This window comes from Homalodisca vitripennis, chromosome 5 (genome assembly GCF_021130785.1).
Source record: "Homalodisca vitripennis isolate AUS2020 chromosome 5, UT_GWSS_2.1, whole genome shotgun sequence".
Lineage (NCBI taxonomy): Eukaryota > Metazoa > Arthropoda > Insecta > Hemiptera > Cicadellidae > Homalodisca > Homalodisca vitripennis.
The window spans coordinates 135,928,978-135,944,373 of NC_060211.1; the positions used below are offsets into that span (position 1 = coordinate 135,928,978).

Sequence of the window (15,396 nt, forward strand, 5' to 3'; positions counted from 1 at the left end):
AATTCACTATCTAGAACGTGAAACAATCGTCTATGGCGTATCGTTAAGAGCCAAAGTTAACAGTGCGAAAGACTCTTCAGATATCTTAGGTTCGCTAGGTTTTTTCTTATTTTCTATACAGGATTAATAAATTTACATAAATAACTTAAACAGTAACTGATTGCACCACATTTATGTCAGTAGTCCTGTGGAAAAATCTGTATGTAAATAACGTTCTTAAATCCATCCATTCACCAATTGCATATGTGGTGTGTTATATTACTTATTATAATTATGTCATATACATATATCGAATATACATATAGTTTTCTTAACGGTAATTTTTTTTAATATTTTTTACTTTTGAATCTGTATTTAATAAATTCATTTTTCTATAATTTTCTCAAGTTATCTCCACATCAAGTTTGGAAAACAAGTCTAAAATTAAGATAACCGAATGCCAAATGACGGTATATCACAATATTGAGACTTCGAGTCTTTCAATCCGTTAAGCTACGATCATTAATCTCCTACACGTCTGTTTTTGATTGGATCTGCGGGTCAGAGCACTTGAAGATATCCAAATTAACAACACGTCAAGGTTGACGACCTTAGTTCAATATTTGCACGTGTAGGTTCTACTCTATTTTGAAATTACGATGGCCTTAAATAACACAAAGGAAATAAATACTTTACAAAGACCAACTGCTCACGCAGACCTTTTACTCAAATAGGATCCAAAATTTGTTAATTTCTCAAATATATAAATGCAATTATTAGTTCATCAATACTTTTAAATTTTACACTAAATTGTGCCTAAGTACTTCAACGTTTAAAAAATCTCATATTCTCTTGTAAAGTGCACTCTTACAAATGAACACTACTTAATGGCTGCGGAAATATAGACGGCTTGAACAATAGATATTATTAATAAATAATGTAACAGACCGTCATTTCTGTTGGTGGTATTATTGTTCACTGATGACAGACTAGGTGCTTTGATAAGATTTAACGGAACACTCTCTCTATCATCTGATATAAATATGTGTGATTGTATGTTTGTTAAGGATCTAAGTAGTAGTAGTAGTCGTGCACACTTTTAATGAATATACGCAATAACATAATGGCATTATTATGAATTGCCATACCTATGGTAATTTCTAATTGGGTCCATTCAAACTTGGTACGCTAATAGCACCTAACATGTCCTAGACGAGCTCGTTAGCAGCTCACACGGTAAGTAGTTACAAGACGGCGCCTCCCTCATTTGTGCTGCAGTAAATCTTTATTTTACAGTGCAGGCATATGTTACAACTTTTTGTTAGACACTCAATGAAATTCAAACAAAACCTTTTACTCACACATTGTTCTGATTGCAAACAACTGGCAGAGGTGTGTTTACTATTAGTTATTTCTCAATTAAAAGTCAGCGTTGTGTCCTCGGTTATTTGTCGAATAGTCAATTTAATTCAGTTATGAGTTATGGTATAAAATATTGTGAGTTTTTATTATACAAAATGTTGCAGCTTATAGAAAGAAAATTTTATTTATTTCCTTATAACTACACATACTACTAGGTACCTTTTATCACTTAAAACTCATTGACCTTCCTAAGCAATCAAAATAACAAATTAACATACCAGCAATACAAATTTATAACAGCAAGTTTGTAGAAATTAACCTTTACAAATTTTAAGAATCTTCAACCTCATATTCATTTTGAAAATGACAGCCACAGGCGGAAAAAATATTTCTTCTGAAATCTAGAGCAAATTTAAAATTTGAGTTCTCCTGCAATTAAAATTATTTAAAATCTACGATAATGTTTGAAACGAATAGAGATTGTGATTTAATCTTCTCCAGTCTGCACAACTTGGTTTTATTTTATTTTCGTACAGTTCCTATCAAAAAGGATAGTTTGAGTTTAAATGTATATTTCCGAGTATTAGTGAAGAACATTATTTCAAACGTATTTCTGCCTGTCTGTCTGTCTGTCCGCACGCTATATCGGAATTGATCTGATACGAGTATATAGACAAACTTTTGCATGAGACGTCATTTCTATAGAAGCAACATCAATTATTATGATGGTAAATGTCATTCCATGGTATTTGACTGGGGGATTTCACTAAACATTTTTAGATTGGTGATATGGGTAACCACGATTGCAATGAAAAACAATCTTAGTAGAATCATAATACATTTTTACATTTTATATAGTAACATATGTACTAGCCTAATGGAATGTAACATTCTCCATGCAACCTCAGCGAAGCCTTTTACAACACGAGTAGTATAACAACAGTACAGAGAGTTTAGAAAATATAGACCACATTTTCTAATTTAAATTGAAAAGAGAATGAAAAAATTTTTTTCAGCTATTACATTTCACCATCCTAATTTACTTAGCTACGCCCATGAGGCTATGTCTCTCTATGTATTATGTAGATTAGTAATCAATTACCAGTATATCTGATAGTGTAATAAATATTGCTAGTAATAAACTAATACTTATATTAGTAATTATATTTAACATATTGTGGCCAGTTAATTTCATGCATTGTTTCATAAATAACTATTTTTATTACTACCGAAATAACGCGTATAAATTCTCCTGTGGGTTGAATTTTGTACCAAGAACAACTTTCACAAATAAAACAGCCAACTCGCCTCGTTAAACATTTCTCAAGGATGAAATGAACCAAAATACATTTCTGGAACCATCGTCAAAATTGTTTTCATCTTGTGACAGAACTAGATTGAAGCCTTATTAATAGCAGCATAAAACCGGGCCAAAGCCAAGGACAGATCTACTTTTGTATCTTTACTACTTTCGTGTCTCTTGATTTCGTTTAAAAATAACGATAAATCTTACAAAATAAGTCGTAAAAGCCCTTAACTACACCCTCTCCTTTTGGCTTTAAATTTTTACGTCCGTTTTATATATTAAATTAAAATATCAGGAATTATTGGCAAAATAAACACTCACATGTGGAAAGATTTTTAATGATGCAATTGAGGAATTTTAATTGTATCGTCTAAAATATGGAACCAACTTTAAATGTTACCGGCACTGAATAAAATAGCTAGATATAGATTTACTCACTGAGCCATTGTTAAATAGAAATCCGGTTTTATTACTAGAAATCGTACAGTGATTTTGTAGTTTTGTTTCATTGTAGTATATTTCAAGAGTTTGATGAATAAAATAAATTTAAAATCCATCAAGTTTCTCATAGCTACTTAGAAGGAAAGTACAGTCTCGGAAGTTAAGAACTAAGTAAAGAAACTAATATAAAATGCATGGCAGAGGTAGTAAATTGGTAACTCCGCTATTGCAGTAATGTTTTACGTAGTTATTTGCTGAACGCAAAACAACATTCCAGGCGAAAGCTGTTAAACTTTCCCTTCAAACGTTTACTTTAATTCAGGATTTCCCAACTTTTACTTCGCTTGATTTCCAGTTTTTAGTATAAATATTAAATTGATTTCGAGCCAAACATTTATCATATTAAATACATAGCAACTTAATTCTAAACAGTTAATTCAGTATAGAAATCATGTTTGAAATCATGATTCCTTGTTAATAGTAAATTAATTCAATTAGAATGCAGATATCAACAATATATTTAGAAAAATAATACAAGGTCACTAGCTTATTAAGGAGAATTTTATCATAGAAACACAACATTAACGAATTATTTCTCATTTCATTCTCTTATTGAACATTGTATATAGAAACATTCAAAAAGATATGGTGACATTCAGGTTATTCCCAGTGTCTTATTTGGTTTACTGCCATTGATATATTCATTAAGTATCTGATGTGTGGTTAAAAGTGTGTCAATTTTGATTTGCGAAAGAATATTAATTTATTTCTGAATATTTAACTTTTTTCCGTTACCTTTCCATTTCGACCTCTACCGAACCTATCACGACTGCCAATCGATTTCTTTCCTTGAATAAACTGCTCTCACAAAAAATTAGGTAATGTATTCTTATTTATATAACCATTATTTATATAACCATAAATTATTAGCTCTACCCTCCTAGATCGTGTAAGAACTCAATATATTCCGTCAATAATCTTTTAAAGTTATTACCTAATGTACAAAAAAGGGAAATAATATACGGTAGTTTTTAGTTTATAGTGTAACCAAAAGGATCTTTCGATTTCATGTTGTTTAATTATTTAATAGGGTTTATTATTCACCATCATTAGAATTAATGTTGTTAAATATTGACTCTAAACTTTATATTATATGTGTGTATATTTTATATTTTTCAACCCTAAGCTCATATCACAGGGATACCAAAATTATTTTTCTGTGTGTTTTTCTACTTAGAACTGCAAAATACTTCCATATAACGTTTAAGAAATGTTTTATATTTTTGGATTTTGAGTTTAAATCATTTCATAAAAATTACATATTATGGTACCGTAACTTAAAGAGTATGTAAAATTGGGTGTTTGTAAGTATCAGGGTTATTTATCGAAAGCGAGGTTCCATTAATAACTAAACAAAGGCTTTGTATGAGATGTTTATAGCTAAATTTATAAGTACAAACAAAGTTATTTCAGTTTTAGAAATAGTGCACTAGGCATTGCATGCTTAATTAACCTGAAACAATTGTGGATCCTAATTACAACCTCAAAAATACACTCATTTTTCGTTTTACTAACACATAATTTTATATAAATATTTAATATACCTATCCTACAGCAAACGGAAATCTTAAAATAAAAATACTAATTAACATTAATATGATAACAAACAGTGTACCTAAAAATATGCTAAGCTTTGTTTAGCTATAATTTAGATTTTTCCAACTTCTCGATGTCCTAGAAAGTTGACATTTAAAATACACGTGGCTCATAACTTAAATAAAAAACATCCATTTTCTTTATCATCAACCAGTCACAGGGCTGAATTTGGGTTGCAAACCGTAACAAATATAGATTTTGTTTTTACAACTTCCTGCTATCCTAGAAAAGTGAAATTTAAAAAGCACATGTATGTGCTCTCAACAGATTACCGACACGGGAAATACCTTAGACCGGTAAGTAGACCTTTTTAGGCCAAAGTAGACATTTCAAACAACGTATGTACTCTCTTGGTGTGGACAAGACAAGCGCTACTACAGCGCGTAATTTATAATATCTCAGACAGGAATTAAATTATAATAGTCTGAAAGGGACGCATTTTTATCTTGGTGACAATAAATAGTCCTTTGGCGCATAAAATATAAATCATTCCGCCCAAAAATGCTTCTTCTCACTCTAAACTGTAATAAGAGGCTCGTAAACACTGTAATAATAAGTACCCATGTCCACTTCCAATTCAAAATGATTTCTCTTACTTCATAAGTGTTACCAGTAAAATTACTACGGACTCAATATTCCTCCACTCTGGCCTAAAATATTTATTGAAAGTGTTACTGAAAATGTGGAAGCTATTAATAAAACATATGAAGAAATTTTGCAGAGAATTGTGTCCATTCATTTGTACTCATAAAACCATTTCACTCTCCTAATCAGGGTCTCGAAAATATTGCTCTTTAAACTATAAATTGCTATTATTCTTAAATGGATCATGAGAATGGAATATCTTCCAATTTTCAAGAGTGTTCGTTATGCTTAAAAGAAGGATATGCATATGACGTACCTTTTATTCAATACGAAAACGCGTGCAAAGCCGCGGGTAACTGGTGGTAAATTAATATACTGCTTGCAAGGTTGGTCCCCTAAAAAACACATAATATATTTTCTTCTTTTTTTGTATATTTTATGTATATTTCAACGATTTTTGTTATTTCTGATAACAGAGTGAAGTTACAGGACTTAGCGGCCTTATAAAGTTTGATCATGAAGGTTTCCGATCAGACTTCAAGCTAGACATCATCGAGTTGACCTCGGAAGGGATCGTGAAGAAAGGTACATGGAACGCCTCCGAGGGCGTCAACTTCACACAGACAGTCGAGGCGGAGGACGAGGCGAACCTGAAACTGGACCTGAAAAACGTAACATTTGTCGTTATGATTTCGTTGGTGAGTTATTTTCCTGTTTAGAAAATGTTCAATGAACCGTTACTCTATGAACCAACTTTTCCCATATTTCATGCATGACGGTATAATGTTGCATCGTTAAATCATGTTTAATTTCCTACAGAATGAAGTAATGCAGAATCCATAAGGTTTAACTTAAAATGTTTACAATTTGATATAAATAAACACATACTGCAAGATATTACACAAATTTAAACTTATCCTTTTAAAACATTTACGTTTTATAAACAAAATGTATCTATGATGTGTTCAATCCATTAGCTATGTACAAGTAGTAGACATACTATTCAAGGTGATGACGGTTAAGCAGTTTGATACGGACAACAATGTGATGACTGAGCCCCGAAGTGGAATCCGACAATTGCTTCTGCATATCTGCATATGTAGACCCGCATATCAAACTCAAGTAATCAACAGTCAAGCTGCAAAGTATCAATTACAATGGGATGTGATTATTATAATCCTTGAGTGGTCTGTGATGATTACTTTTGTAGAGGTAAATCCGCATTCCATGCTTAAAGAGACAATAATCAACTTGCGGAGTAACAGTTAAAAAGGGATATGATGGTTTAAATCCATAAGTGGGTCTGTGAAGAATACTTCTGTAGAGGAAAATCCACATTCCACGCTCAAGGAGGTAATAATCAAGCTGTGAAGTGACAATTACAAAGGGATATGATGGTTTTAATCCATAAGTGGTCTGTAATGATTACTTCTGTAGAGTTAAATCTACATTCCATGCTTAAGGAGGCATTATCAATTAAAGAGGTATGCGATGGTTGTAACCATGAGTGGTCTATGGTAATTACTTCTGTTGAGGTAAACCCACATTCATGCTTGAGGAGGCAATAATCATGCTGCGGATTATCAATTAAAGAGGTATGCGATGGTTGTAATCCATGAGTGGTCTATGGTAATTACTTCTGTTGAGGTCAACCCACATTCATGCTTGAGGAGGCAATAATCAAGCTGCGGATTAACAATTAAAAAGGTATGTGATGGTTGTAATCCATGAGTGGTCTATTGTAATTACTTATGTTGAGGTAAACCCACATTCATGCTTGAGGAGGCTATAATCAAGCTGCGGATTAACAATTAGAAAGATATGTGATGGTTGTAATCCATGAGTGGTCTGTTATCATTACTTATGTAGAGGTAAATCCACATACCATGCTCAAGGAGGCAATAGTAAACATACAAACCAACAAACACGAAAGGAATTTGATCATTATTGTAATCCATTTTTGGTATGTCATGCTTGCTTTTACACAGACATGCATACTATTCTCAAGAAGACAATGAACAATTTTTAATAATAACGATAGGATGGGCATAGATTGACTCCATGAGGTGTCTCTAGTTATAAATATTTACAGGTGGATCCTCATGCCATGCTGAGGGAGACGACGTCCAAGCTGGAAGGTAACGATAAGTACGAAGGGATGGGCATAGATGTAATCCATGAGCTGTCTCTAATAATAAATATTTACATGTGGATCCTCATGCCATGCTGAGGGAGACGACGTCCAAGCTGGAAGGTAACGCTAAGTACGAAGGGATGGGCATATATGTAATCCATGAGCTGTCTCTAATTATAAATATTTACAGGTGGATCCCCATGCAATGCTGAGGGAGACGACGTCCAAGCTGGAAGGTAACGCTAAGTACGAAGGGATGGGCATAGATGTAATCCATGAGCTGTCACTGATGAATGGCTTCAATTACACGTTCCGCGAACAAGAGGATGGTAACAGTGGGAACCCGGACAAGGTCACCGGCAAGTGGGATGGCATGATCGGCAAAGTCATCGCAGGTGTTAGTTTCGTATCTATATAAGGCCTTTGTAATTACATTTCAAATTCTGTAAGAAATTCTGTTGAGAAATGAATTTAATATCATTATCCGACTGTATGAAACGCAAGTGTTAGCTCATTAACGGACATACATATGGGCGAACTACTTTTTGTTGTTTTGACTTCAAACCCTATCAATAGGGTTTGAATTCAATTAGTTTATATAATCCACAATTATCAGGTTTATTACAAATACAATTAGTACTAGTGAGAACCAATTTTACGATTTGGTCATAAAACAATGAAAGGTTATTTCTAATAATCTATCATTTTAACCCTACCCGCTTCGGGGTCTACCCATCTCGGTTTGCAGTTGTTTCTCGTGCATGCATAGGACAGTACATAACATTTGTTTCTCTAGTGGATTCTTTGCAGAACTGTGTATATTTTAAGTTCCTTTAAAGAACAACTTGACCCGGTGAGGAACGACCAGGAAAAACGTTCATCTTCTAAAAAATAACTAGAGAGCTTCTATATATTGGGAGAGATCACTTAAGGACTGCGATTTATCTTACTCCTGTGCGTAGGCTGGTCTCAAATGTTTACAACTGCCCCTACATATACACTTGTTTAAATCACTTTACGTCCTATTTTCAAAAACACTGCATAGTTTTAATATTAAAATGTAATTACTATTACTAACTTTATTTTGCATTATCTTGAATGACGTAACAAAGCACTACAAGATCTGTGGGGACTCACGCTTCTGGAACTTCCTGTGCCAGTATGTCTGTTTATACAAAGTGTTAAACAATTCTCGACATGTTACCTTACACGGAAATTGCTTTATGTAACTAAGCATTGGGCATTTCAACGCAATTTTTAAAATTAGCAAAATCGCATGGAAGATAACAAAAAACATCAATCAAATTGCTAAATTTCATTAATTGTTGCTTTTTTCTTACAATATGTGAACTGATACGTGTAAACGCTGAGAGCTGTTTGTCACTAGAGACAAGTCTCTACCAAACATTCGGCTGTATTAAAGATAAGAGGGATTAACCTTTTCTAACAAACTGTTTTGTGGCCATAATAAATAATAAAACAGCACTTTGCGATTCTGTCACATACAGTGGAGTATGCTAAGCTGATCATAAACAAATACAGAGCACATATTGTGAGTAGAGTTTGTGTTTCAAGCAGCTCTCATAAACAAAAATATACTTACTTTATATTTATTTGTTATTTATATAATCATAATGCTAAAAATGTATTGAACATAAAACAAGTAAGTGTGGAAAATCCATTTTATTGATGAACATTAATTATATAAAAATATAAACGTGTATTTTATTTCTCACAATTTCTACATTCTAATTATTCGATCACTTAGTGTAAAACGTTTCGTGTGTTCGGGTAAACCCCGGTAATTTCTGTAATATTATTATGTATATACTATTTAAGAACTTGCATGGCCGCTATCAAGAAACCGTTCGAGATAACAATAAAGTGGGAAAAAGTATTGTTGATAACGGCCTTACAATTATTTTGTCTTTTGCATTTTTTTCCTCTTCGCTGCATGATAACTTAGATATGACTATCCCTTTTCCAAACTATAAACGGCCGCCGCCATCTTAAAACTTTAGGATATATTGAAAATTTTGCACGAATTAAAGTTCCTTAACAAGACCTAATATTTAAATAAATTTGTAATTTGGAGTTTATGACTAGTAAAAGACGAGTTAAAATGTATCCAGATGCAAACGATTTGTGACATTATCTTGGTAAAAAATGGGTGCAAACCTATCCGTCATATGTAAGTACTATTTATTTACTAGGTTACTCTGAGTAAATTAAAACTCACGGCTGTTTCGTGTTCGCCATTATTTTCGCAATACTTTAATCTAAAATTGTATGAAGTCTACGTGAAGGGAAATTCTATCATAAGGTACTGTTTTTGGCAACTGAAGAGAGTTTTAAACAAAAGCAAAGTACCACAAGCTGGGGTCCTTGCGAACCGGCGATGTCATTAAGTACTATTATAATAAGTATATTATTAACCATAGTAATTATAGTAAGTTATTTATATTTATATTAATGCTGTTTGACAGCATGATGTACTTTCCCGCGCATTCAAACAGATGTTGAATATAGTTAAAAACCTATCATTAACAATTATTTTTTAATTTAATTTTTGTGTGGTATTTATAATACAATTTGATCTTACAATTAAAACTTTTTGAAGTTAGCGAAGAAAACACTGCTTAAAAATTAAACAAAATATTCATTTTCAATATTTTGAAAATAACGTAGAAAAGCTTCACACAGCTGATGTCGAGTAATGATAGCCTAAGGTCACCCTAAAATTCCTGTACTGGGCGGAATTTTGTTAAAACATAGCTTCTACGATAGCAAAATTTAATAATCTAGTTAATCTTATAGCGAACGGGTTTCAGACACCGCAATGCATTTACTGATATCTTAATTTAACAGAAAAAAATGTATATAATAAGTAATTTAATTGTACTACTAAATATTATAATAGGCTAAAAATAATTATTCAATTAATTTTTATTATTCATTGCATTAAAAATCCTTAAATTGCGATTAACATGATAAACCCAAAACTTGTTTTAAACAATGTTGGTAAACATTTTTTTATATTTTCCAGTAGAATATTAAATTTAATTTAATTTCTAAGAACTTTTAATTCAAAACATTTTAACTAACTAACTTTCTACAACTACTAATGAGCTCATTATAAAAATAAAATATTTTAAAACATAACTTTTGAAGTATAAAATTAAAGTGAACATAAAATATACAACTCTCATCGTGACTCAGAAAATAGAAAATGTTTGATACCAAACATGTTCAGTATTCATCGCCAGGTTGAAATTTTGTATTTTCCTAGTTCAATTGCCTTGGACCAAATGAAAAAAGCTTGTCGGAATATACAAACTATGTCCATTCTTCGCTAACAGGCGTCCTGATGCCTGGACAAATTAACAAAATTGAATTTCTGGTTTGGATGAGTAAGAATTCCGGTTACAACATTATGCAATGTTTTACCCTTTTTGAGAACGAAGTACTCGAAATATAAAGGGTATAATAAATATTGTTAAAAGCCTAAAGTTGTTTAAATCTATATCCAAGTGTTCTAAATAAAATTTGATATACATTTTTGTATGTCTATAAATTTGTTATTCATCATTTAACACTAAAAATGTTATATAAACATAGGTCAATAAATGTCTCGCTAGCCACCATTTTGTATTTCTTATCGAAAGGTTAAGCTAAATAAACTAAATTTAGTACGCAGATATTAATCGATAAGGTAAAAGTATAATTGTGTTATTTTCTTTAATATTAACAAAACGGTGCCTGTAGAAATTTTTAATAACAAAGAAATCAGTATAGTTATAACAAATTTAACTTAACACAACTATTTCATTACAATTACAATGGCACTTGTTTCAACGAAATCCGTCAACGCCTAATCCGGGGGCGACGACTTTAAAGATACGTTTGCACAAGCCAGGGACGCCAAACATGTCACAGTTGAGAGGTATCAGTTACTAGTATACGAGTATATCAAATCGTACTTCGATAAAAAAAAGTAAACCCTCCGCTTAAAAGGGTGGAGTTATAAGTCCCTTCTGTACTTACTGTTCGTTATTTAAGCATTAATAGTATATCTCACGGTTATACGCTATAGTTTCTCTTGATAATGTACTGAGAAACTACATATGAACTACACGGAAATACTCAAATGCATCCACACATCTAAGAATAACAACTTTTCGAAACGGCCTGTCTATTAGCTTCGCTTCAGCCAGTCGAAAAAAATAGGCTTGCCAAATCTGAGGCCTGAGATCCAAGAGGCACAGGACCAGGAGTCGTCTAGTAACCATGTATAACCTTTAATCCTTTACTAATAATACCTACTTTTTTATTAAATTGTCCCTGTTAAAAGTCTAAAAAACCTGCGGGACATCCACGTCATCAATCTGTTGCACGTATTTATCTCACTGAACTGGCTAGTGTCGATATTTTGTCTTCATGTATAAAATCAGTTCAAGTAACATTCGGAAGGTGACATTTTTACTATCAATCTCGATATATCGGGCAGCCGTATATAATACATCGTTCGGTTTAACCGCATCCCAGTTGGGAGTGCACTTCTCGACAACTTGAAGAATATTGATTTATAATCACGATCTCTTTAGATGTCAAGTCAAGGACTTTCTGCTACAAACGTCAAGGAGGTGACGTTTTGTTAATCCATTACAGCTTTAAATACAAGACTATTTACATTTCCCACATTGATTAAAAAAAATACTATTAGTAATTTGTATTAGTCTAACTTTTTACCACAAATGAATGTGTTGCGTATAAAGTGTTGTTTGTAACCATTACTCTAATCTTTCCATATATTAATTAGTAACAAAGTTCAATTCAAATTATGGTTAAATTTTCATTCATTATACGTTGAAGCGTACGGACACAGTATCTTAGGATCGTACTTGTAGATAAATAAATCTTCTGCCGAATAAATAGTGAAAACTCCTATATACTATAGTTTTCTTGTTATTTTTCTTATTTAATGTATTTTATTTTCAAATTTTTGGTTTAAAAAATTGTTTCTATATATGCATTGTTTAATTGATATGTAGAATTTTACAAAAGCGTATCTGGCAGAATAAAAAAGGAATTTATTTAGAGAGTGAGAGGGGGGGCGAAGTTATAAATTCCTAGTTTCATTCATTCATGTTTCTTACTACAGTTAAGGTAATTTAAACTACTATTACCTTTCAAGTTTAAAATTCTATGGCTAAAATCTCTCTTTTGAGGGGTATTCTGAGGTTATTTTAAGTTTTAAACTAATTTTATATTGAGGATTTGTTGGTACTGACTTGATTAGTAGATAAATATTTTTCATTTCACTACATCTTTTGTGAACCATCTTAGAAGTATTTCAGTCTATACCATTTCGAATCATGAGTAACAAAATTTAAACTTTAATATTTTGATATACTTCTGCCTCGCTTTGGATTACCATATTCAGTCAAAAGATGTGATACTGAAACTGATAGTCAGTTATGAAAATCCGCTTCTTTTTAATCCAACTCATTTTATTTTAAATCTGAGGTATCTCTTATTATCATTGGATAATAGTATGGAATTTCTAAAAGTGCTTTTATTTTGTTAAATTATATTGAATATTGAATTATAGTGTAGATATTAGATTTTCGATTATATTAAAGGGATGGGCCCCTAATAGTGTTCGTACGTCATTCGTTTCATGTTACAAAAGTGTTCTATTTTTGGAACATATAACGGTGAAAAACAAAGTATGCATAACATCTCTATAAGGATTTAAAATCCTACGTAAAATAATAATGGTTACATTAAAATACATTTTTTTAGCTCTATTCTAAAACTTATAAGTAAATGCATTAATTTTTGAGGCCATAACTACGAGCTTTTATCGCAATAATGAAATTGTTACATAATTAACGGAAGTACATAAAGTTAGCGGGGATCACGTCAGTCACAGCTGAGTTTAAAACAGTTTCATTTAATTAAAGAGTAACATTAACTAAAAATCTTTTATTTAGTCTAAATAAACTCACAATCTCTGATTACTTTCCAAACTCCCTAATGCGACAAGTCTCACATTATTGTGTCCGTCGAGTCAGGTCAACAAGAAAATAAATTTGATAGAGTAAAGATGTCTTGATGTAAAATTTCAAAGTTTCAAATTAGTAGTGAAGTTCAATATAACGATTCTATTTATTTTTATGTAAAGCACAAATTGTTAGTTACGCTCCACAATGTAATTCTTATATGTATACACGTGGAACTAAAATTTGAGTACATAAATGATTTATTTAGTCATGATATATAGACTATGTAATTATAAATATTGCACCTGTTTTATATATGTAATTTATAATTCCAGCAGGGGTAGTTTTTGGACTCAAAAACTTGAATTTTTACCAAAAAAAGACAGATAGTAAAATTTAATAATAAAATGGGTGCTCAAAATAATATGCAATTTGAGGATTTAGTTTTCACACAATTAAACATTTAATCTTTTGGAAATGAATGTGTTTTCCAGGAAGCTGATTTGGCGATAGCTGACATAACCATAACTCGAGAAAGAGAGCAGGATGTGGATTTCACTATGCCTTACATGACCTTAGGTGAGTAGTAGAAGGACAGCTACTCACTGATTAAACAATGATCTAATGAAGGGATGCACTGATTGCTAATGTCAGCTGATTGGAATTGTTGCTTCAATTAGTTTTTGGTAGAGTTGCTTTTTTCTGATTAAAGCCATTCAGTGACATCCTTTTAAGATACTTTTCTTGATTACAGGAAAACATTTAGATCATTTCAAGAAGAATGAACTAGTTTAAGACTTATTTGGAAAACTAATCTTACAACTAAGCCAACAAAAAGTGGATAAACATGAATAAGAATATGAACTTTTACAGAATTGTGTATAAAATGTAAATGTGTGTGTGCGTGCGTGTGTGTGTGTGTGTGTGTGTGTGTGTGTGTGTGTGTGTGTGTTTTATTCGTAAAAATAAGATTTACTTATGAGATATTTTACTAAACATTTTATTTTCCAAACGTTGATTTAACTAAACAGACACTGCATAATTGTATCTGATCAGAATCCATTAATAAGTGTGTCATTTTCTTTACTCACATCTATACACATTGTAAAATAAATTTATCATCACCATCAACCTGATAATAACATTGGTTCAAACGTCTATAATTTTTCTCGGAGTGATAAAATTGCTATTTTTGTTTTTTTTTTAGGAAAAAGAATACGTCATATTTTTCTAAAGACTGATTACATCACATTGTATATATCCATCTTGTAGTACATCTGTGAACTAGTTCTCTGACCTAACATAGGAGTACGGTAACTGTAACTTATCGGTCTGAACTTTACCTTACTTAGTAAATCAGTGGCAATACCTTTATCCGCAATTGTTTGCCCTTTAACTTATATTCATTTATTATTTAAAATATAACAGATTAGCATTCCTTGTAAAGCCGCGAATCCAGAACAACCTTTTGCAGAACTCTTTCAGTTATCCGGCAGACATCAGATCACACTACCGCCGGATTTTATTACTGGAAAATCAATAAAAACCCTATTTAAACATAAGGAACTTGATGATTGTACAATGATCAACTTACTATTGTATAATAAAAAGTTAACTTGCCTTAACAATCCTTGTTTCTTCTGTTTTTATTCCCGAGACAGGTTTTGATATCGGGGGTAAAAAACAGAAAAATAAAAAGCATCATTATGTTATGATACCTTTTTATCAGACTATTTCAACAATTCAGAGGCTAATAAACATTAATACTACTTATAGTACACTCAAATAAGTAGGCAAACACATGAAATAACGGAATCTGAATTCATTAGGTTAAAAACACGAATCAGATTTTTTCACATAATTTCTCCAGAAACAGGGTATAACTACTACGTTTCTGTAAAACCCAAACAGAATATATTGGTATAACA

At 31.7% G+C, this 15,396-nt stretch overlaps 1 protein-coding gene across 1 annotated transcript in view; it reads left to right on the forward strand.

Moving 5' to 3' along the window:
- Positions 1-15,396, forward strand: part of LOC124362913 (glutamate receptor ionotropic, kainate 2-like) — a 96,764-nt gene that overhangs the window by 58,039 nt on the left and 23,329 nt on the right. Inside the window, exons 8-10 of the mRNA XM_046817803.1 lie at positions 5,806-6,027; positions 7,654-7,860; positions 13,963-14,047. Of these exons, the coding sequence (XP_046673759.1) occupies positions 5,806-6,027; positions 7,654-7,860; positions 13,963-14,047 (514 nt within the window). The remainder of the gene's footprint in view (positions 1-5,805; positions 6,028-7,653; positions 7,861-13,962; positions 14,048-15,396) is intronic.